At 44.2% G+C, this 21,364-nt stretch overlaps 3 protein-coding genes across 7 annotated transcripts in view; 2 read left to right on the top strand and 1 right to left on the bottom strand.

The window, feature by feature from the left end:
• Window positions 1-826: 826 nt before the first annotated feature.
• On the top strand, window positions 827-6,066 carry cunh1orf174 (chromosome unknown C1orf174 homolog). Its single transcript, XM_069694054.1, has 4 exons — window positions 827-1,137; window positions 2,409-2,477; window positions 2,621-2,992; window positions 4,238-6,066. Exons 2-4 carry the CDS (start codon window positions 2,409-2,411, stop codon window positions 4,382-4,384), a joined length of 588 nt encoding a protein of 195 aa, XP_069550155.1. The 5' UTR covers window positions 827-1,137; the 3' UTR covers window positions 4,385-6,066.
• dffb (DNA fragmentation factor, beta polypeptide (caspase-activated DNase)) lies at window positions 5,344-10,502 on the bottom strand. Its single transcript, XM_069694053.1, has 7 exons — window positions 10,314-10,502; window positions 9,257-9,383; window positions 8,959-9,144; window positions 8,371-8,450; window positions 8,090-8,263; window positions 7,778-7,878; window positions 5,344-6,529 (listed from the first exon to the last, which is right to left on the bottom strand). The coding sequence occupies exons 1-7, from the start codon at window positions 10,434-10,436 to the stop codon at window positions 6,289-6,291; spliced, it is 1,032 nt and encodes a 343-aa protein (XP_069550154.1). The 5' UTR covers window positions 10,437-10,502; the 3' UTR covers window positions 5,344-6,288.
• Window positions 10,503-12,388: 1,886 nt separating this feature from the next.
• The window catches only part of nphp4 (nephronophthisis 4), a 182,060-nt gene continuing 173,084 nt past the window's right edge, over window positions 12,389-21,364 (top strand). For all 5 annotated transcript variants that reach the window (XM_069694067.1, XM_069694066.1, XM_069694068.1 and 2 more), the window contains exons 1-2: window positions 12,389-12,687; window positions 13,214-13,339. In XM_069694067.1, coding sequence (XP_069550168.1) covers window positions 12,511-12,687; window positions 13,214-13,339 — 303 coding nt within the window. In that variant the 5' untranslated portion in view covers window positions 12,389-12,510. The remainder of the gene's footprint in view (window positions 12,688-13,213; window positions 13,340-21,364) is intronic.

Below are 21,364 nucleotides of genomic sequence, written 5' to 3'. Positions count from 1 at the left end.
ATGTTAAAAAAAAAAAAGATCAGTTGTGATCATTTGCTGCTGCACAGTTTTAAAGGTACCTCGTTGTTTCAAGCACAACTTGTTCTTCTTCTGAAGGTAGTTATTGATGCAGGCACATAGCATACAGTAGTCAGTTATGTGATGACAATAAACACCTGCTCTGTAATATAGAAAGGATATTTCTTGTAATCAAAAGTCCTTCACAAACGTCGCCACGCAGAGAGCATTAAAAATCCTCTGGCGCCATCTTGCGGACATCTTCAGGCATTACATGACGTTTCTCCCCTAACCTCGCGCGACCTTGTTAAACCAAACCACCAACTTTGCAAATCAGAAGTTCACGAAGTCACCATTAATCTCACACATGTACACCGACAGAAACACGGAGAGTCCACGGTGGTCCCGTCACCGGGCCACGTCCACATGAAAGACACCAAAACTAGTGTCTTGTGATGTGATGAGAGAAAAACATCTGCTGCTCCCAGCCGACCATCAGAGGGCTGAAACACGGAAACCACCGCGTTTCCTTTCAAAATAAATCATTCACGTTTTTATTGAATACCGAACAAAAGTTTAACACGTCGGACATAAATCAACTTATTTATTAGAGTTAGGTATTCAAATAAAAGTCGCACAATAAGTGAAAAACAAAATCTGAAATGCACGTTTACGTGTTGAGCCTTTACTACTTTAAAAAAAAAAGAAGTCTTTTACAGTTAACTTATTTAAAGGTAAAAATGTGCAAGAACCGTAACGGCGTCACAACCTCGACTCCACCAATGTTCCTCCACCGAGAGGCGGACGTGGCGGTCCGCGGTCTGCGGTCCGGACGTCCTCACGACGTCCCCGTCACCTCCGAGTGAACCCGTCCGCCAGGAAATCCGCCGGAGCGGCAGACGGACTGAACGCGGGCGGCGCCGCCTCACATCGGGACGTTATCGCGGGTGGTTTTTTTTTTTGCAAGCCGAGACCGGACGACGGGGGAAGCTCGAAACGGAACAAAAACTGCCCGAACTTGGGGGGGAAAAAAAAACAACAACCCCGAGGTCGCGGAGAAACCTGCAAATGACCCACAAAGGTTGAAGCGTTTGGATACAACGCGTAAAAGGAGCCGGCAGCTCGCGACGTAAACACATCGTGAGTTGTTGGTAGCGCTTAGCTCTGCTGCTAGCCCCGTTAGCGTGTAGCTGAGACGCGGGGACGTGACTGGACCGCATCTTGTCACCCGAGCTGGTTTTTCCTTTTCCACGACCTCCGTGTTGGTGTCAGTTGAACGACGGACAAAGCCCGAGTCGTTTGTCTGCCGTGCGCGCTGCGTAAAACAAATACTCCGCTCCCTATCGCTAGTGTCTTTGAGCGACAATGTGTTGTTGTTGTTGTTGTTGTTGTTTTTATTGGCGAAAGCTAAATGAGCTCCGTTAAAGGACAACGTGGTGGTGTTGTCGGAGTTAAAGCACCATCTGTCTTCTCGTGAACAGTAATTCGGCGCGGTCCAAAGTGTCTTAAATGTCCAGCTGGTGGGGGTCAGAGGTTCAGGGGCTGACGCGGCGAGCGGCGAGCAGCGGGACCTTAAATCGCCCATTTAACGGGAGGAGTTTGGTCGGAGGGGTGCTCGGGCGTCGTCGGGGTTTCGAGCAGCTCGGGGGGACTTTCAGGTTGGGTTTCCAAAATTAATCAACTTGAAACAGCAACTCGTGAAGTGTGACTGCGCCCCCTTTGAACCTTTTAACGCAAATCGTCTTACTTTTATTGATTTTTTTTTTTTTTTTTTTGCTCCTCGAAATGTGAAGACTGCGGCTCCATATTAATCCCATATATTTTGAGCAGGGCTGCAAGTCACGATTATTTCATTCACCAAATAATGTTGACAGCCCGCAGCCAAACGATAATCACTTTATTGCCGCGGAGGATTACAGGAAGCGGAAACTATTCGCGCTGAAGAAGCTCCGCGTAAATAAGTTTGAGCTTTTTCTTCATTCTCAAATGAATCAAACTGGCGATTTGGTTCACTGGAAATAATTGGCTCGTCATTTTCTGTCAATCAAGCAGTGCATCGTTTTCATTAAGAGTTAAGACGATGACGATTATCTGAAGGCACAAATTTAAGCATCTGGATTCATTTCTTACACTGAACCGTAACTTTGATCCTATTTCAGCATGGTTTTTTGTTGTTGTTTCTTTTATTTGAATGTTTTAATGTCTTTTTTTTTTTTTCTTTTGCTTGATGTTTTGATGCTTTGACTGTTTTTGTGTGGCTTGTTTAAAACGGTGCCGTGCAAATAAACCTGCCTTTACCTGAGCAGGAGCCTGAGAGCTGCTGGTGTCCCAACAGCTGCCTGAAACCGACTTCGTTGGAGTGAAAACATCGTGACGCGCGATTAAAAGCAACCGCTCGCGTTGCTTTGCAGATGCCTGGACAACTCGACGACGTGAAGCCCAGGAAGAGGAAGAGCGGCTCTTCCAGAGGCTCCAGGAAGGTTCGTGTTGCCTTTCTAAAAAAAAAAAAAAAAACTAACAAAAAAAGCACCTTGACGGCTTCTAGACTTCGCAATTGCACCCGAGGCGCTCCGGTTAACTGTCCCGCCGTCCTCACCCTGTTCTTCCAACTGTCCGTCCCCAGGCTTCTCCCCGAGGGAAGAGATGGATGAAAACTCCAAAGACGCCCTCGGCAGCAGAGAGCAGCTCGACCGATGGCGGTTTCGGTAAACCGGCGGGTGCCCTGGAGAGACTGTCCCGCATCAGCTGCGAGTGCCACCAGTCCGCTGGCAGGAGGAGGTGCTCGGCGTCCCCGGAGCGCGAAGGACGGGAGGGCAAAGAGAACGAGCTGAGGACGGGGCAGGACTCGGACGGCTGCGGCGTCAACAGCGCGCGGGACAAACAGGAGCCCGAGCACATGGAGTACGAAGAAACGGCTAAAAACCTCTTCCCGGATGACGACAGTAACCAGATTCTTCCCGTGGAGCAATTCTTTGGGAACTTGGACACCGTCCAGGTGAGGCGTCTTCGTCTTCCTCCCCGATGACCTGCGGCCGGATTCAGTTGCTCAAAACAGGTTTTTATAGCGTAAAGTTTCCAGTTTGGAAGAAGTACCTGCGTTTTGTTCTGCTTTCACAGTGTTTTTTTTTTTTATTATTTTTTTTTATTATTGGTTTTGTTTATGTTTATTTGTGTCGGGACGAGTATGTAGAATAAACAATGTGACACACCACTGCATTTATAGCTTAAGCTAATTTGCAATGCCCATCGCCAGACGGGCCTTTAAAGTACAGGAAACTCAACAACTCGTAAACCACACGCAAACGACGATCCAAATCACAGACGACAATAAGTATGGAGACGCAAAACACAAAACTTAACAGGAAATGCAGACGCACTCAGAAAAAAATGGATCCGATCCCTCTTTTAAAAACCCTTCCAGTTTGAGTTTAAAATGATCAAAGTCAGGATGGACTTCAAGTTCTGTTGGTAATAAACTCCACATGCTGATTCCCAAAATGTCCAAATGAGGATTTACGTCGGAGCAACTTGTAATTCCTGCTGGATGTTTCAGGCGTTACTGAAGCTGAGAGGAACCACAAGGTCACTGAAGCATTTATCAACGAGTTCAAGATGAGCTAACGACGTGACCTCATCGGCTTCCCGGCAAAAACGCGCCGATTGCTCGACTGCGTCGTGACGAGAGGTTTGTTTGGACAAAAGCTCCGTTTTGTTCCCGTCCGGTCGCGCGTCGGAGTAAAGTCGCAAACTCGTTCCGCTCCCAGAAATCAAGGAGTCCAAAGAGAGACGCGAAGGGAGGAACGCCGATCTGAGACGTTGCTCGGATGTTTGGCGCGTCGCCGTCCCGCGTGCGGAGTTACAGTCTGCGCTGCGTTCACAACCGATTTAAGAACCTGTTATTGGCTAATAAAAGAGCACACCGGCTCGTGTTGACGACGTCATCATATCGAGAGCTTCTCGGCAACCGAGGACGAACTGAAGCTGCAGAGGAAAGATGCTTTCACAGCCAGTTCCAGCATTAAAGGTTAAACAACCGACTTCCGAAGCTGCACAACACCGACATTAAATCTCTCCACGGATGCAGACTTTGATTATTTTTTTTTTTTCCCGGGCGCTTTGTGAATGCAAAATGTTTGTTCCTTTTTTTTTTTAATTGAAGGACTCGATTTGGTCAAATTTGACGGTTTTGAAATGACGATCACGTCGCGCTGACTGCGTTTCGCTCTTTCCTACCCGACAGGACTTCCCTCAAAGACCGTCGGAGACGTCCGCCGGCGTCCACCGGGGGAACCGGCGGCGACATTACTACGCACGGGAGGACAGCGACGACGAGGAGGAGGCGAGCCTCGGCGGCACGCAGCGAGACGACGGAGCGGCGCAGCGCTAGGCGCGCCCGTCTCCGACGGCGACGGAAGTCCGCCGAAGTAAGAAAGGAACACGTACGGGGCGAGCCGACGCCGTCCGAGCGAGCGAGCGTCGCCCGCCGTTTGCCACGAACGCAAATATCTCGACGTGCAACTTTTAAGACCCGGCGAAGGACCGTCCAAACGCACTTGGAACGCCAAATTGCTTTCGACCCATAAAACATTTGGCTCGATACCTGACACAGTTATTTTTGTAACTTAATAAAACGAGTACGTAGATCTCGTGAGCCAACGCGGTCGTTGCTGTTCAATTATTTATTGCCGAGTTTCTGCTCACGTCGGCCCGGCCGTGACGTTGACGGGTTCTTACCCGGAAGGTGCCGACGCGGCATTTTTCAGTCCCTCCAGAAAATCGCAATCTTGTGATCGCAGTGATAATTAAAGCCATTTCCAGCCTTCTCGGCGATATTCGCCTCGAGTTCTCTGTCGCAGTCACAGACTTCCGTTTTTTTTTTAACGCGACGTCCCGTCGATGAGTTTTTGTTGCAACTTTGAGCACCGTGGTTCTCAAATTCAAGAAAAGATGAAATAAAACGTTCCAACTACAATATTTCTGTGACGTGCAGCATCATTAGTATCACAGGAACTGATTACATATCATTGTTTATCAGGTATTGACTTTCAATTTTGCCTATTTCCCCAAATTTTACCCCCCAAAAAAACAACTCACTTAAAACTCGGTTACATCGCAATTTTTTAAAATAAAATCCACCGTAAAATAAAACAAAATGTAACGCAACAATCACCCAAAAAAACTGCGAACTCCTGGAGGGACTGAATTTATAAAGACAAATCAATCCCGAGAACAGAATTGCTTCACAATCTGAGTGCGGCTTTACACTTAGAGATTTAGCGTTGCGAGATGCCAAAGACTGCTTTAATTTAAACTTCAAAAGTGCTTTTTTTTTTGTTGTTGTGTGTTTGTTTTTTTGTTTTTTGTTTTTTTTCACCCGCAAATCTACAAATTACAAACACAGTTTCTAACATGCGGATGTCGAGAGACGCGGCGCGCCGACGGTTTCCTGATCCGAGTTCGGATGATGTAAATGTAGAAGAACGGAGCTCCCGCCGAAGAGCAGTTCAGGAAGGAAGAGTCTTTAATGCCATAAATTCATTGTTTATGATGAAGGAATGATTGTCGTTGATCACCAAGTGTCAAATGTTCCTCCAACACATCTATGCATGTTCAGTTTTCATTGGCAGCTTTGTACCGTTGAACACGTCTGTCTGTACACATACATATCAATGCAGCTAACAGTTTTCCCTGATAAGGTTGGGCTCATATTTGCAAAAATAACAATTATATATATAAAAAAAAACAATTATTGTTGAAACACACTGGAGGTTCACATTAAAATGTCCAGTCTGCAGAAACCTGAATTTGAAAATGTAATATTAACAGTGATTGCACTACTGCTGCTGCATCCACACCTGTTTGGACTGTTTTGTATATACCTGGTTGTTCTGACCGTCCAATCAAATCTTTTCTATATATTTTTACCGCCTTATTTATGTAAAATGCTTTTCATATTCTCCTATGCAACTCACTGACTGAGCGAGTGCCTCGTTCAGTCTTTGTAACCGAGTCGCGTATTGGACGTCACCGTGCCGACGTTAAGAACAAATAAATGTTTCTCATGGTGTCCAGGCTCGTCTCCGTGGAATTACTTCCTTTCGGACTTCAAACAACAAATTGAAGCTCCGCGAGGAACGCTGGCAGGAAATCTTAATGTTTACATAGAAGGCAACTTCTGGAGGTGATTATACTGTAAGTTGATCAAACGTGTCCCAACGCATACACATGATAAAAACATATATATATATTTTTTTTAAAAACACATCTTTCATAATCAAGTGTTGGAAATCTTCAAATCAAGCGTCTCTTCTTCACTCCGGGCTTCCGCTTTGTTTTGTCCGCTTTCCCGAAAACCTTCTCGGTGTCGCACGACAGGTTGTGAGCTCCTTTCTTGTGGCAGACGATGTGGACGAGCTTCAGGTTCTCTCTGGTGAACAGCAGTCGGTAGAAGTAGCTCAAGTCTACGTCGGCGCTCCTGCGGTCGTGCAGCGCTTCCAGCAGAGCCGGGACGATCGCCCGCTTCTTCTCCACCCTGGACAAGGGGGGGGGGGGGGGGGGGGAGGCGGAGGGGAGCAAAAAAACAACGCGTGAGACCGCGTCTGGTGTTAATGCGAAAGCGTCTGGTGTTAATGTGAAAGCGTCTGGCGTTAATGCGAAAGCGTCTGGTGTTAATGCGAAAGCGTCTGTTGTTAATGCGAAAGCGTCTGGTGTTAATGCGAAGGCGTCTGGTGTTAATGCGAAAGCGTCTGGTGTTAATGCGAAAGCGTCTGTTGTTAATGCGAAAGCGTCTGGTGTTAATGCGAAGGCGTCTGGTGTTAATGCGAAGGCGTCTGGTGTTAATGTGAAGGCGTCTGGTGTTAATGTGAAGGCGTCTGGTGTTAATGTGAAGGCGTCTGGTGTTAATGGGAAAGAGTCTGGTGTTAATGCGAAAGCGTCTGGCGTTAATGCGAAGGCGTCTGGTGTTAATGCAAAAGCGTCTGTTGTTAATGAGAAGGCGTCTGGCGTTAATGCGAAAGCGTCTGGCGTTAATGCGAAAGCGTCTGGCGTTAATGCGAAAGCGTCTGGCGTTAATGCGAAGGCGTCTGGCGTTAATGCGAAGGCGTCTGGCGTTAATGCGAAAGCGTCTGGTGTTAATGCGAAGGCGTCTGGCGTTAATGCGAAGGCGTCTGGCGTTAATGCGAAAGCGTCTGGCGTTAATGCGAAAGCGTCTGGCGTTAATGCGAAGGCGTCTGGTGTTAATGCGAAGGCGTCTGGCGTTAATGCGAAAGCGTCTGGTGTTAATGCGAAGGCGTCTGGTGTTAATGCGAAGGCGTCTGGCGTTAATGCGAAAGCGTCTGGCGTTAATGCGAAGGCGTCTGGTGTTAATGCGAAGGCGTCTGGCGTTAATGCGAAAGCGTCTGGTGTTAATGCGAAGGCGTCTGGTGTTAATGCGAAGGCGTCTGGCGTTAATGCGAAGGCGTCTGGCGTTAATGCGAAAGCGTCTGGCGTTAATGCGAAAGCGTCTGGCGTTAATGCGAAGGCGTCTGGCGTTAATGCGAAGGCGTCTGGCGTTAATGCGAAAGCGTCTGGCGTTAATGCGAAGGCGTCTGGTGTTAATGCGAAGGCGTCTGGCGTTAATGCGAAGGCGTCTGGCGTTAATGCGAAAGCGTCTGGTGTTAATGCGAAGGCGTCTGGTGTTAATGCGAAGGCGTCTGGCGTTAATGCGAAAGCGTCTGGTGTTAATGCGAAGGCGTCTGGTGTTAATGCGAAGGCGTCTGGCGTTAATGCGAAGGCGTCCGACCTGTGGTCCAGATTCCAGGTGCTGAAGACGATCCTGCTCTCTCGGCTGCCGTAGGGGTTGATGGAGTGGAGCGACCGGCACACCTCCTCGTCGAAGGAGCCCTGAGGAGGTGAGGGGAGAAGAGGAAGAGGTTTAGACGGAGGTCAACGGCAGCTCCAGTTTTCTGTCATGGCGTCCGGGAACGACGCGACTCTCTTGTTGTTGCCGCGTTGTTCGTCGGCCAGACCTCAAACAATCCGTCGGGGTCAAAAGGTCACGTCGTCCGCATTTGGCGTCGGTTCGTCCCTGCCCGCCGTCTCCTCCCCTCAGTACCTGACAGGTGAACCATCCCTCCGGAGTACAGAGGCGGTCGGGCCCCTTGTCGGTCCGGTCGAAGTAGCGGCCGTTGTATCTGGCCGCTTTCAGCATTTCCACCATCCGCTCGGACGCTTTCCGAAACGCCGTCCTGACTTTAGCTCTCTGTATCGTTTTGGCGGCGGCGTCCACCTGAAATCAGACACAGAGGAGCCCGACGAGAACAGAAGTTAAAACCGCCACCGTTGGACATCGTGCCACGTGGCTGACCAAAGGCTCCGGGCGCTCCCGAGTTTTACCTCCTTCACGTAGCCTCGTATCCGGCTTTCACAGTTGAACTTCATGTAGGCGGACTTTGTTTTGAAGCGAGCGTCAACACCTGAAACGAAACCCGTTTCACTCCACGCTTGGTTTTTTGTTTTTTCCTCGAGCCTTTTAGCAAACGGGCCGGAAATCTAAAGTTTGACCTGAAGAGCAAAGTGTCAGCAAATTTATTTAAAAAAAAAAAAAAAAAGGACGTTTTTTTGTATACTTTCCCCATCCGTCAGTAAACAATGGTGTGTGTGTGTGTGTGTGTGTGTGTGTGTGTGTGTGTGTGTGTGTGTGTGTGCGCGTGTCATCTCTGCTGCCCGCAGTCTGGAATACTTCTTCCTGGAGATGTGGAACTTCTGCGTATGAATGCAGACGGCCTCCACTCCTGCGTGGGTCGCGTCGGCCAGGACGTTATATTCAGACAATATCCCGCCTCTCATGACGCGTTTACATTTTGCACAGGATAAACAAAACTAAAACACACAACTCACGACGTTCCTGATTTCGACTCCACAAAAACTACCGAGGCGGTACTTCTGATTTTGAACCAGAAGCACCGTCGCCGGCCTCCGTACCTTTGAACCAGTCTTCGTCCTCCGCCCGGCTCTCCAGCTCGGACGTGTCCTCCAGGTTGAGCAGCAGGTCGGTCAGGATCTTGCGCCTCTTGGAGGAGGTCTCGTCGCAGAGCAGCTCCTTCGCTGCCTCGATGAGGCCGTCGGCGTGCCTGCCCGTGCTCAGTAGCTGCCCGATGTCGCTCGCAACTTAAAACGAGATGCGCAGGAGTTAGAAAAGCGAGACGCCGTCGTCCATCTTCAGAGGGGACGCCGCGTGCCCTCCTTTCTGTGGCAGCGACGCGGAGATCGGTTCGCGTACCTCCGACCCACGTCTGCTCTCCGGACAGGAGGACGAGTTGGCTGTTATCCGGCAGCGTTTTGAAGAAGTCCTCCGTCACCATTGTCCCGTCCTCGTACAGACAGACGCGAGCACCGGACAGCGGGAGCTGTGAACGACAGGATGGGAAACTTTGAATATGGATTATTTACATTGACGTGTTCTTTATGCTTCTGATTGTTTATCACACGGGTTGATTTTCAATTCACGAGTCAAGACAAAAAGCCCCTGAGGTCATGAACCACAGGCCGCCATCTGTTCACGAGAGGCGCTCCGGGGTTTTAGGAGGCTCGGCACACAGTATGGAGACGCTCGTTGACAGGAAACACGGATCTGCATTTTTTTTAAACATTTTATTTAGATTAAACTCTCTTTCATTCGTCACAGTCTGTTCAGATTAGATATATTTATCTTGGGTTCCCTCAAAGCTCACGCTGAACAAACTGACTATAACCCGAGGTTGTATTTCCCACCCACACGTCCTCCTCCTGTTCGTTAGAGATTAAACAAAGTGTGTTTGGTGATGCAGCTGTGCAGAGGAACCCGTTTTAAACAAAGTGTGTTTGGTGATGCAGCTGTGCAGAGGAACCCGTTTTAAACAAAGTGTTTGGTGATGCAGCTGTGCAGAGGAACCCGTTTTAAACAAAGTGTGTTTGGTGATGCAGCTGTGCAGAGGAACCCGTTTTAAACAAAGTGTGTTTGGTGATGCAGCTGTGCAGAGGAACCCGTTTTAAACATAGTGTGTTTGGTGATGCAGCTGTGCAGAGGAACCCGTTTTAAACAAAGTGTGTTTGGTGATGCAGCTGTGCAGAGGAACCCGTTGTGGCTTTCTGCTCCTCGTCTGTATGTTCCTGACGACATAAGTGACTAATGTGCTGCTGACCTCAGCATTTAAACATCTGCAGCGGTTTTTTTTTTAATTTAATCTCCTGTCACAGCTGCGTGTTTCTCCTGTTTACCAGCAGCGGTGACGTTTCTCCGTTTGATCTTGTCGCACAAGATCAGCTGAACGTGTTTTGATGTCCAACGCGCGGCTCACCTGGAACAACTTGCAGCCCTTTTTGAGCAGCTCCTTCACATCTTTCGCCGCAACTCCGTACTTTTTACCTCCACGGAAACCCCTGATTTTCACAGGCTTGTGTTTCCCGAAAAGTCCGAACATATCTGTTTTTTTTGTTTGTTTTTGTTTTCCTTTCTGTTTTGTACGTTTATACCTCCCCGCTTCCTTCCTCCCTCTTCTTCCGCTTCCTCCTCTCGAGGCTCCGGGTGGCAGCGGTGGTCTGTTGCTGCCCCCTACCGGTTCTCTTCCGCTATTGTCTATGCTAGAAAGTGAGGTATTTTTTTAATTTTTTTTTAATTAAAAGTAGCTGTATTAATTACTACCAGCAGACACACACTCACAGTATATTAGGTTCACTTGACAAACATTATGACTGCTGCAAAACATCACATGTGTTTATGTTGGAGGGTCTAATTTGCTACTTGACACTCACAAATGTTTTTATTATTTTGTGCACCCTATTTATATCAGTGAGGGCAGGCAACATGACCTAACTATTTATATTAATGCTTTAAATAATAAATATTTGTTGGTAAATAATACCTGTTGCTGTCATAAACACGTATTGGGGCAACACATTAAATATTCGGTGAAGGCATAAAGTGTCAGGAAATGGTCAAAGTGAACTTCAGCTAGATACTTTGGTATTGAGACTAAATTATGTTCAATCACAGTGTGACAAGTTGTTAACTGTGATGTGAATAAAAGTGGAATCACACCTCAGATCGTCCTTTAAATATTTACTAAAGAGCGCAGAAATTGGGTGAGCAAATGCATTCTTTCTCAATTTAAGTTCATTTCACGTTTGACTAGAAGGGACAGATGACTGTGGTGCCGTTAGTCAGACAAGGAGGCTGTGCATTACTGTTAGATCTTGACAAATAGACTCGTGGTATATCATGAGTACATACACAGCGACGGGATTTTACTAAAGCAGCTTGAAGTAAATTCAACATTACATTGAAGTAATGTTGAGAAACTAAACATTTTAATTTTTAATAAATAAATGGACTCTAATCGTTCAAGCTTTCTAAACTTATGCCCAAATTTTACTGCAGACCGTGAGAAATGAAATGTCTAATGCATGTTGATGTGAAAACGACAACACCATTGAACTTGAATTTATATTTCTGCCCACAGGTTAAACGTTTGTTCTTGCAGGATACATCTTGTACAGGATCTGTACTTTTTCAGTTGTGGCGCTCGGAGGAAATCGTTGTGTAGCAACGGCTTAACCCCATTGTCTGAAGGGCTTGCCTAAATCATTTGTTATATCTCCTTGGAGCGTGCAGCTGCAGCGTTATGTACATGGAAGTGATATCCTTGACTCCACGGACATTATCGAGACACTCATCTCAGTTACAGCCAGACCGACCATTTCCCACAGCAATCTATTTAATCTGCAATCATCACAGACACAGTGGGGTCAGATAAAGTCTGCACATCATAATCTTAAAAAAAGGGCCTCAGGCCTTTCTACTGTAATGGGGACGCCTTTAAAGTTTAATTTTAAATTATCCGTTTAAATATCTCCTCTTACAGACTTTTGTAGGCTACTACAACTACGCCTAATAATTTATACATATTTTAAAGGTAGGTAGGTATTTACTTTATTTTTACTTTTACTGTAAAGACAAAATATTCAATATTTGTATATTTAAATTGATTTTGAATTGTGTTATTTTAAGTCGGGTATGTTAGTGGAATAATTGCGGAGAACAAAATGCGCTGAATGTTTTCTTTTCTATTTTTTCTTCTAAGTTGAGACATGCACATGCAACGTGAACGTTACCATAGCAACTGATGCAGCACTGTGGAAAATACCAAATGAAAGGTTTTGGACGAGTCAAGGCAACGATAACAAAAATATGTTTAGATTTTCAGTTTCGGGATAAAACAACAATTTGCACTGATAACCGTGTTGCACGTTTAATCCATTTTATCTATACAATTCTTTTACTCATGTATGCGCCTGTTGAAATCAGTGATTTATTCGTCTCTCCCCCTCCGCACCTGAATGGTACAATCCGATTTCAATATGGCGGCCACTGGTTTGAAAATCCAAACGGACAGAAAAGACAACATTTGTGAGTGACGTCTCGACTGCGCTCTACGTTTTTGAGGTTGTTTTTTTCCCCCCGTTATGTCCTGCGCAGTTTTCTTTTAACTAAAGGATATGGTAAAAACAGAAGACATATCCAGCATGGCCGACGGCTGGACAGACTTGTTTAAGAGAAGCCGGTTCGTCCCTGCGCCCACCCAGACCGTCCGACTGGCCGCGGAGAGCCTCTTCACCCGGCCTCACGGCTTCCAGCTCAGCCTCAACCGGCTCACAGCAGCTCACCTCCCGCAGGTGTGTTACAAGCTCAACGCTCGGCGGAGATATATATATATATATATATATATATATATATATATAAACCTGTTTGCTCATTGGCAGAAATGCGGAGAAACATGAATTCCGTGTGTTTACTTTGGGCCGTCATCAAACGTGATGACGGCCTGTACTGAAGAGAGCTCCGCAAAACCCCCGTAGAAAAGTTTTACAATTGAATTAAACGGACCTTTACAGCATCCCGGTGTGAGCACGTCACGGATCCTCTCGTAATTTCGGGTTTGGAGATAATCCATCAAACACTGCCGCGGTTGGTGTAACTACCGGACACCCAGTGCTTCTCGGGCCTCTCGTGGGTTTATACAGACATGCGAGGTTCAAATCATATGAACATAGAAGTGAAACTCTCTCTTGGATGGTTTAAAAAAAAAAAAAAAAAAAGTTTGTCAATGTTTAACTGGAAGATTCAAAAGTTTTAAAATCTGCCCGTCCGGGGTTGAACAGCGACTTTAAAAATGCTGTTCTGTCTTTTTTGTCCCCTCAGGAGGAACAAGATGAGACCCATCAGCTGCGAGTGACACTGTTTGATAGAAACCACCAACAGTTCTTTGGGACGACTTGGAAGAGTTCAACCCAGAAGATGAAAAACAACAAGATCTACTTCAATCAGGTAACTTTTTGTTCCTCTGAAATAATGGTGGATTGGTGATTATTTAGTGAAATTATTACTCATTCAATGCAGAGATTACATTCATTTAGCGCGGCCATTATTTCATTAAAACCAACTCAAAAGATTTACCAATCAAAACATCTTTAAATTAGCAGCGATGATTGGACTGCGTTCAGCTTTGCTCTTGAAAATGTTGCCAGCCTAAACACAACGCATCAAACTGAAGTGATTCCCGAAAAAGTGATTCCAGTTGCATTCGATGACTTCCAGCGTTTCAGTCCATTTTCTCACCCTGCAAGTTTAAAGAAGAGTATATTTTTATGCAGTGGAATAACTTATGAGAGTTATTACAGGGAATTTACAGAGAAACTCTCAGAAGAGTGTTATGGGGGTACACTACTTATTTGTATCAACTATATTTACAAGTGCTTTATGGTATTATGAGATTTCTAAAACATGTAATATCGAAAGAAATAGGCAATTCATTACATTTATGCAAATACTGTATACAAATGCAATATTGCCACAAAGCGGTCTGACTCTCTGATTTGTAAGATTGCCCACAATGACATCATATACCCAACTTTTTTTTTTTTAAAGGGAAAACTGTCATCCAACCATAAAAAAGACACCTGAATGACATTTTCGGTCCAATATTGCTTTGCTGTGATTGGTGCAGTGTAGTACGTAACATCACATTTTTCCAACTGAGCTCCGCCCACTTAAAACCAGTTAGAGGAAGACAGAAAAAAGCAGCACTAACAGTTATCATTTATGTGAAATTATCAAAACTGTTCAAACTCTTTTTTTTTTGGATTCAGTTTTTTTTTGTGGACATTTTAATCGTTAAATGACAGACAGGAATTAAGGGCTGAGAGAAAGGTGGGTACGACAGGAAGCAGCGATCCCTGCCTTAAATTCAGGTGATTAAATTGTGGTTCATGAGATGCACGCCTGCCTCTTTTGTTGTCACTTACCTTGGCTGATCAGACCTCGTCTCGGGTTGAAATGTTGCGGAGCGGTATGCTGTGTGAATGTCGCTTAACTTTACAAAACCCAACAAAAGTGATCCCCATCGTACTGAAACAGCTGCTCGAAAGGAAAAGGAGTGTCAAACTTTAGTCAGTCGAGCACCATTTCTATTTCACAATCAAACAAAACAAACCAAAATCTGCTTGCTGAAATTAACTTGCGGTGCTTCAAAAAGCAAAAGGGGCAGGAAACGCCTTGAGCAGGGCTTGTTAACACAAAGTTGAGCTAGCATGGATAGTGTGAGAACAACAACAACAACAACAACAACAGTCTGCAAACTTAGTTCAAATGCCAAAGTGCAGCTAAAATGACGTTTTCAGCCAGTGAAGTGTTTGTGACCGTCAGTAAATGTGTCTCACTCTGTTCCATGTGCAAATTAAAGCAGATTTTGGCCCTGTTGGGCCTTTAGTTGAGGTCCAATCAGCTAACCCACAGTGTGAGTCATGGTGTGAGCAAACCAAAGTCATGTAGATCAAATAAAAAGTCATTTCTATTTATAACTGTGTAGGTAAAGTGGTACTGAGAAAGGTATTGTCTTTGTAGCTCTTGTGGTTGAGTTTGTATTTCTGTAGTTTTTGGAAGGACCCAGTTAAAACCATGACTGCACTTTTCATTTATCATATAGCGACTGAAGTATTGTGATAATATCGTGGAGTGACTGAAGTATTGTGATAATATCGTGGAGTGACTGAAGTATTGTGATAATATCGTGTAGTGACTGAAGTATTGTGATAATATCGTGTAGTGACTGAAGTATTGTGATAATATCGTTCTATCTAACCCTGGCTGAGAAGCAGCGCTTCTTTGTTAGCAGAAGATGCAAAAAGTCCAGTGAACTGAAAATGGACCATTTGGCTGACGTTCATTTCTCAATCACCTTAAATATCACAACGAACTTGTGTCGAGCTTTTGGTCCTTGACGCGTTCTGCTTCAGAGCGATTAGCACTGCAGCCGCGAGTCCCAACCAAAACGTTCTAGTTTGTTCATTTTCCACGATGAAGGTGAACCAGCGGGCGAATCGTGTCACACCTTCTTACAGCGTACTGCTGGTGGGATATTGGTTGATCTCTGTAGTAATCAACAGTTATGCTGCTTTGTGAAGATTTCGAGAGACGGTGAGAAAAGTCTGTTGGTTTGTTTCGATAGAAGAAACAGTTGAAGTATTTGTTCACTGGTTTTGACACGGAGACTACTTGTTGTACTCTTCACAGCATTTTTGTTCTGCATAATTTTACGGAGTTTATTTGAGTATACTTGATCCATTTAGTTGCTTTTTTTTTTACACTAATTTTTAATATTTACTTTATTAATCCCTGATGCTATTCCTACTGTTTCTGTAGCACGATCAGCTGGTAAAGAAACTGAAACAAAATCGTAGTGGGTATAATTATTTACTAATATATGTGATGCTGAATCAATTAGTGGGTTCACTAATTCTTCATCTAGCTTCAAATGGATTGATGGCTGTTTTGTTAATTTATTAGTCTTTTCAAGTCTCTATATAGTAAAAATGTCAAATATTTAAAAGGAGGATTTGCAGCTTTTTCACGTCACTTTTCTAAAGCGCTTTTGATTTGACTCTTTTGATCAAATGAACTTGTGATCATAATTCAGAGTTAGTGTGACATTTTCTAGCCCACACTGTTCAGTGGTCAATTAAAAATGTAATTAACAAATGACTTGATAAGAAAACATTTGTTAGCGGAAGCTGTAAATACGTCTTTGTTGGAATTAGCCATTCTCCACTTTTGTGGCTATTGTAATGATAAACGACCTTCAGGACCTCAGTCCTTCACGGTCTGGAGGTAAATCCGCCCCTTACTGTTGTGTTTATTGTAAGTGAAGCCAGTCTTTCTGGAGGTCATCTTTCTGCTGTGATGGAGCTCCTCTAAACAAACACCCGGAAAGACCTCCAGGTTTATAGACTTGGGATTTGAATTGTAGTGTATTTTTTACCATGCAAATTCATGTGGATGCAGTTTTTAGTTTTGCACTTTTTCTTTCATTTCTCTTCCCAACCATTGTTCTTTCCATCTTTTCTTCTCTGTAATCATTATTAGCCAAAGGGAACATAGAAACAAATTGCAGATGTCCAAGTGAGCGCTGTACCTTTTTGAACGATGTGCTTTGATGATGAAATTTCCAATTATTTATTGAAAATGCTGAAGAGAATGTCGTAAGAACGAAGGACTTGAGAAACAAAAGATATAATAGTCCACACTGATATTGAAATACCCTACATGTCAGATTATCTTCATGGTTTCCATTCAATTGGAAAGGACTTCTGTTTTTTTTGTTTTTTTTAGCTCGGCCCCCTCTGGATTCCAGCCATGCTGAAATGAACGTTGTCCTCATCACTTTTCAGTCCAGAGCTTTTCTTCTCAGCTGTGAGATGAGATGAGGTCTACTTTGCTAAAAGCTATGAGGATTTTTGAGAAGCATTTCACTTATAACCTCAAGCCATCTTGTTAATAATTATGTTTCATTGAAAAACCATTAGTAAGGCAGAGTGGAATCTACAAAATGAGCCCTTTTAAAAAACATGTAAGCATCATCAAGAGGTATTTAATTTGAAATGTTACATGAATGTCAAGGAAAAGTCGACTCTTTTTAGTTTAAACAGGCGATTTTATTAATGCTGTCGTTATTTTTAGAAAACCTGAACACGACATATTGTAAAATCATGATATGCTAATCGTGCACATTATATAAGCCAGTAGATTAGTCTGTTAGTCGGCCATTTCATCTTACTTTCTGATTTAAATGTGGATTTTAAATACTTCTCAAGTGAAGTGCCTCCAACGTGTAACATATGAATGTATGAAGTTTAGTTTGTAAATGATGCCACGCGTAATTATTGGGACTAGATGTCATATTTCAGTTACACATTTGCATTGTCTTGTCCTCGTTTCCTTCTCTCCATCAAGTGTTAGTCTGTGTAATGCTTTATTTATCTCAAGGGCCAATACAACACCTGAAGAAATATATTTTTTGTTTTTTAAGCCAAACTGCTCAAATGTTAAGTACCGTCAAAACACAAACATCTTTTCAAGAATACAATAATACAATACAGTCTGAAATATGCCAAATTCTTCCTAAATCCAGGAGCTATCGGATAAGTGAATTTGGTAATAAAATTACAAATCCAGCCAGACATTTCAAAAAAACGTTTCATATCATTTTAAAGACTTCGGAGTTCCAATTACATGGTTTGAGTATATTGAGAAATGATAAGCTTCTGGTCCTGAGATTAGTCTTTGTCCTGGTGGTACTAAGTAGAGCCGGAACGACACTGGATCATTATTGCAGATAAAAAAACATCTGATTTTAATATGTTGACTAATATTGTTTATGTATTGTTTGTAAACACAATTGTTTTTTTTTTTTGGTAATGAGCCCTCAAATGTGGTTATCAAACACTTTTGACACTCGTGACAGAGATGTAATATATGCAGGATATTTGACAGTTAATCGTCCAGACTGACATCAGTGCACTGAACCAGTTAACTTTACTGGGAATTTAATAAGAACAACTATTCAAAAAAAATGAGAGAACGAAGCACGTTTTTATTTTTTTTATTGTTTTCTTAAAAAAATAAAAAAAATAAAGGCATATCTGCACATATTGTCAAATGTATACGCAGATACAGACATAAAGGGATCTGTGATAGGTCAATATTGACCACTATAATCGTACGGCTGATATTTAGGTCAGGCTCCAATAGGAAACTCCTGTTTGTCCATGTGAAACAAGAAACACGGCCAAGATGTCGACTAAAGTTATAAAGTCATAAAGAGAAATCCTCATCGGAGGGCAGAACAGGGAGTTCTGCAGCAGAGAGGATATATGGCCCCCGCAGAGCAATCAAAGGGTCACACACAACACACACACACACACACACACACACACACACACACACACACACACACACACACACACACACACACACACACAAACAAACTCCTTCAGTCTGAGGGAGCGCAACATCCAGCAGCAAATATCTACCCTCTCTGATAGATGCAGAACAGCATCCACGATGACGGCGGGGTTTTGGCATCTTGCGGGCTGATGAAGTGTGACAACAATACCTGGCAGAGAGTTTGTTGTGAAAGGGCCGGCGGTTTGTGCCCCCGTGTCGTCTTATCCCTCGAAACGTTGTCTCCCGGCATCATGTTTACCATCTTTTCTGAGTCATTTTGTTATTTTTGCGCCGGTATCTGAGGAGCAGCTGGATGTCTGTGTTGTCTCTCCATCAGATATCTGAGGGGGTCTGTGCATCCTGGTTGGAGGCCGGTCACCTGCTGTTTTATTGTCGCGTTAGAGCAACGCCGACCTCCTCGGCGGCTTCCGGTGTTGAAGATGCCTCATCTGCTTACTGTGCTGCTGTACGAGATGTTTTGAGAAACTCTCTCTTTTTTTTTTTTTTTTTTATTGGAAAAAATACTGTGAGCTGTAGCTGGCTGGTAAATGCAGAGTGTTGCGTAAGTCTTTTTTTTTTTTACAGAGACACCAATGAGTCACAGCTATGGTACATTCTGACTTCCAGTTTTGTCACCATCTGTTTTCTGCCGTTTCCTCCGCTTGATGTTCTTTTGATCGAACAGTCTCTCAGTGTATGGCCTTACTGTGATCCACCACAATAGTCACAGCCTGTATAAAAACCCACTTGGTACCCCCAATAAGCATCCAAATCCCATTATCCATCCAGGGTAATAATATAAACCACATCATATCCTATCAGGATGATAAAGTGGGCCTGGCCCTGTCTGTGTCGTTCCGCAAGAGCTGCACCAGCTTTTTTATTGGATTTGGCCCGATGCACTCGCATTCATCGCTGGTGTTTATGAGTGGCAAATTGCTGTTTGATATCCAAATAATGTCAGAGGGGGGGGATCCTCTCCTAAGTTACAGGAGCGCCGTGAAAATTGCGAGCCACCCCCTCCCTCGCAGTCAGCCGTGATGGATCGGTTTTAATATCTGGCGAAAAGCAAAGATGCACAATGATTAAAGGCGGGAAGAGAGCGATTTCTTACTAAATCTGTTTTCTTGCTTTGTCTCTGCATCTCTTTTCTTCCTCAGCAGAGGTGTGGCCTCTTGATAATGATGTTTGTTGCTTTTTGTGTCGGCCGCTTGCTCTGCGAGTTGTTTTTGCGTCGGCAAGTCAGACTTATTAGGCTTTTATTTTGAAAGGAGAGAGCATTTTTCACTTTTGCAGTTTGATGAGCTTTTTTTTTTTATTGCTTTTCATTGCTTTGGATTATTGCGAAATAGCTTTTAGGTATCGAATGCAGAATATATAGTCCAATTAGGGCTGGATGAGCTGGGGAAAAAAAAAAAAAAAAAAAATCACATTTGATGTAGGCAAATAATACAACTGTGATGAGTTCAGGAAAGTACATCACTTTGATGTAATGCAGCCTTTAAAACCAGAAAAAGATGACACTTGTGCCATATCATGATCTCAAAACATCCAAAATCTAAGATGATATCAATATCATATCAAGATATTGATATGATATTGATTTTGGCCTGCCCTGAGGATACCAGTTCAATTCCATACCTTTACCTGTCGATTTGCTTGTTTTCACAAAGAAAAATTGTGTTCATTTGCTTCTGATACGTCTGATAATCAAATCTATTTTGTTTTATCGTTGACTTCTGTTCTCGTTAGAAATGCCCCTTTAAAGAAATGGCTGTAGACGCATGTCTGTTGTGTTTTTGTGGATCTTTTTGTTCTGCTAACTCTTAGTGTATCTTAAATTACTCGGGTTACACATTCCCTCCACGGCTCACATTGTTTGACAGCAGTTGTTAGGGTGTTTGCTCCAGGATCAGCTCTCCTCTTTGCGCCCAGTCGGAGAAAGCTGTGGTCAGTAGAGGGCAATGTTGTGCCACAGATGAGCTCACGGCAGACTTGGGAGACGGGGAGGAATTAAGAGCGAAATGTGCATCTGTGCATTTGAACTCCCTGCCTTCACGGGGAGCCGGTGGTTTCTTCTTACGTGTGCAACATTATCAGGCCGACAGCTCGGCTTTGGGAGAAAAGGCCAAGCTTCGTTCCTGTCCGTGCAACCTCTTGTTTTGCTTGGTCTCCAAATGCCGTTTGGCACCGCGTGGAGTAAACTCAGGGTAACGTACACACATACATACAGGCATATTTTATTCTTTCTTTCCTTTTATTCCTTTGTCCCTTCTTATAACCTTAATCACGTGTCTGGACCCGACCCTGAGGCTAACCCTCTAAAACCCGAAGGACCCACACAGCAGCCACAGCAGGGTGAACTGTTGTCTTACATCCCCTCAGTGTGATTGAAAAAAAAAGACAATACTCTACACGCACACGCACACGCACGCGCACACACACACACACACACACACACACACACACACACACACACACACACACACACACACACACACACACACACACACACACACACACACACACACACACACACACAGACAGCCTTTTTACGTGACTTCAAAAAAAGCCAAAAAGCAGGAGAAGACAGCGCTTCACCGATGGGAAAACATTTGATCATCACTGGTGCAGTTCTTCTACTTTCGTTTCTTGAATCGTTGCTCCCTGAAGAACAAGCTGGTTTCAAAGTGAAGAATCCCGCCTGGTTCAAAACGTGGGCTCGGAGTAATGAGTACATGACAGCACTCGCATTCATCCAGCGGAGCATAAGTTTCTCCTCTCTTAAAACATACAATAGGTTGCCAAATTTAAGCTGTCAGTGCCGTAACAAAGCTCCAGCCTCGCCTGCTCTCCAAAAGCAAAGAAAGGCTGAAGAAACACTTCTCTCTGAAGTCGGCTGTATTTGTTGTTGTGTGCTCTAAGCGGTGTTTTGCGGGCGACCACGTGTGATTGCACACACGATTCCCGATAATTTAAGCGCGGAGATTTAGCCGTCGCACAGGAGGAAGCTGTGCCCTTTTGTCCTTTCGTTGAGGGAGAAGGGGCCACAACTTAACTCTCATGTCAATT

The sequence above is a fragment of the Brachyistius frenatus genome, unplaced genomic scaffold, assembly GCF_029030835.1.
Source record: "Brachyistius frenatus isolate BFR_SWC_R1_liver_20210118 unplaced genomic scaffold, ASM2903083v1 Contig_16, whole genome shotgun sequence".
NCBI classification, from domain to species: domain Eukaryota; kingdom Metazoa; phylum Chordata; class Actinopteri; family Embiotocidae; genus Brachyistius; species Brachyistius frenatus.
Note: the sequence above shows the minus strand (reverse complement) of the source record. Positions and strands in the feature narration are given on the sequence as shown.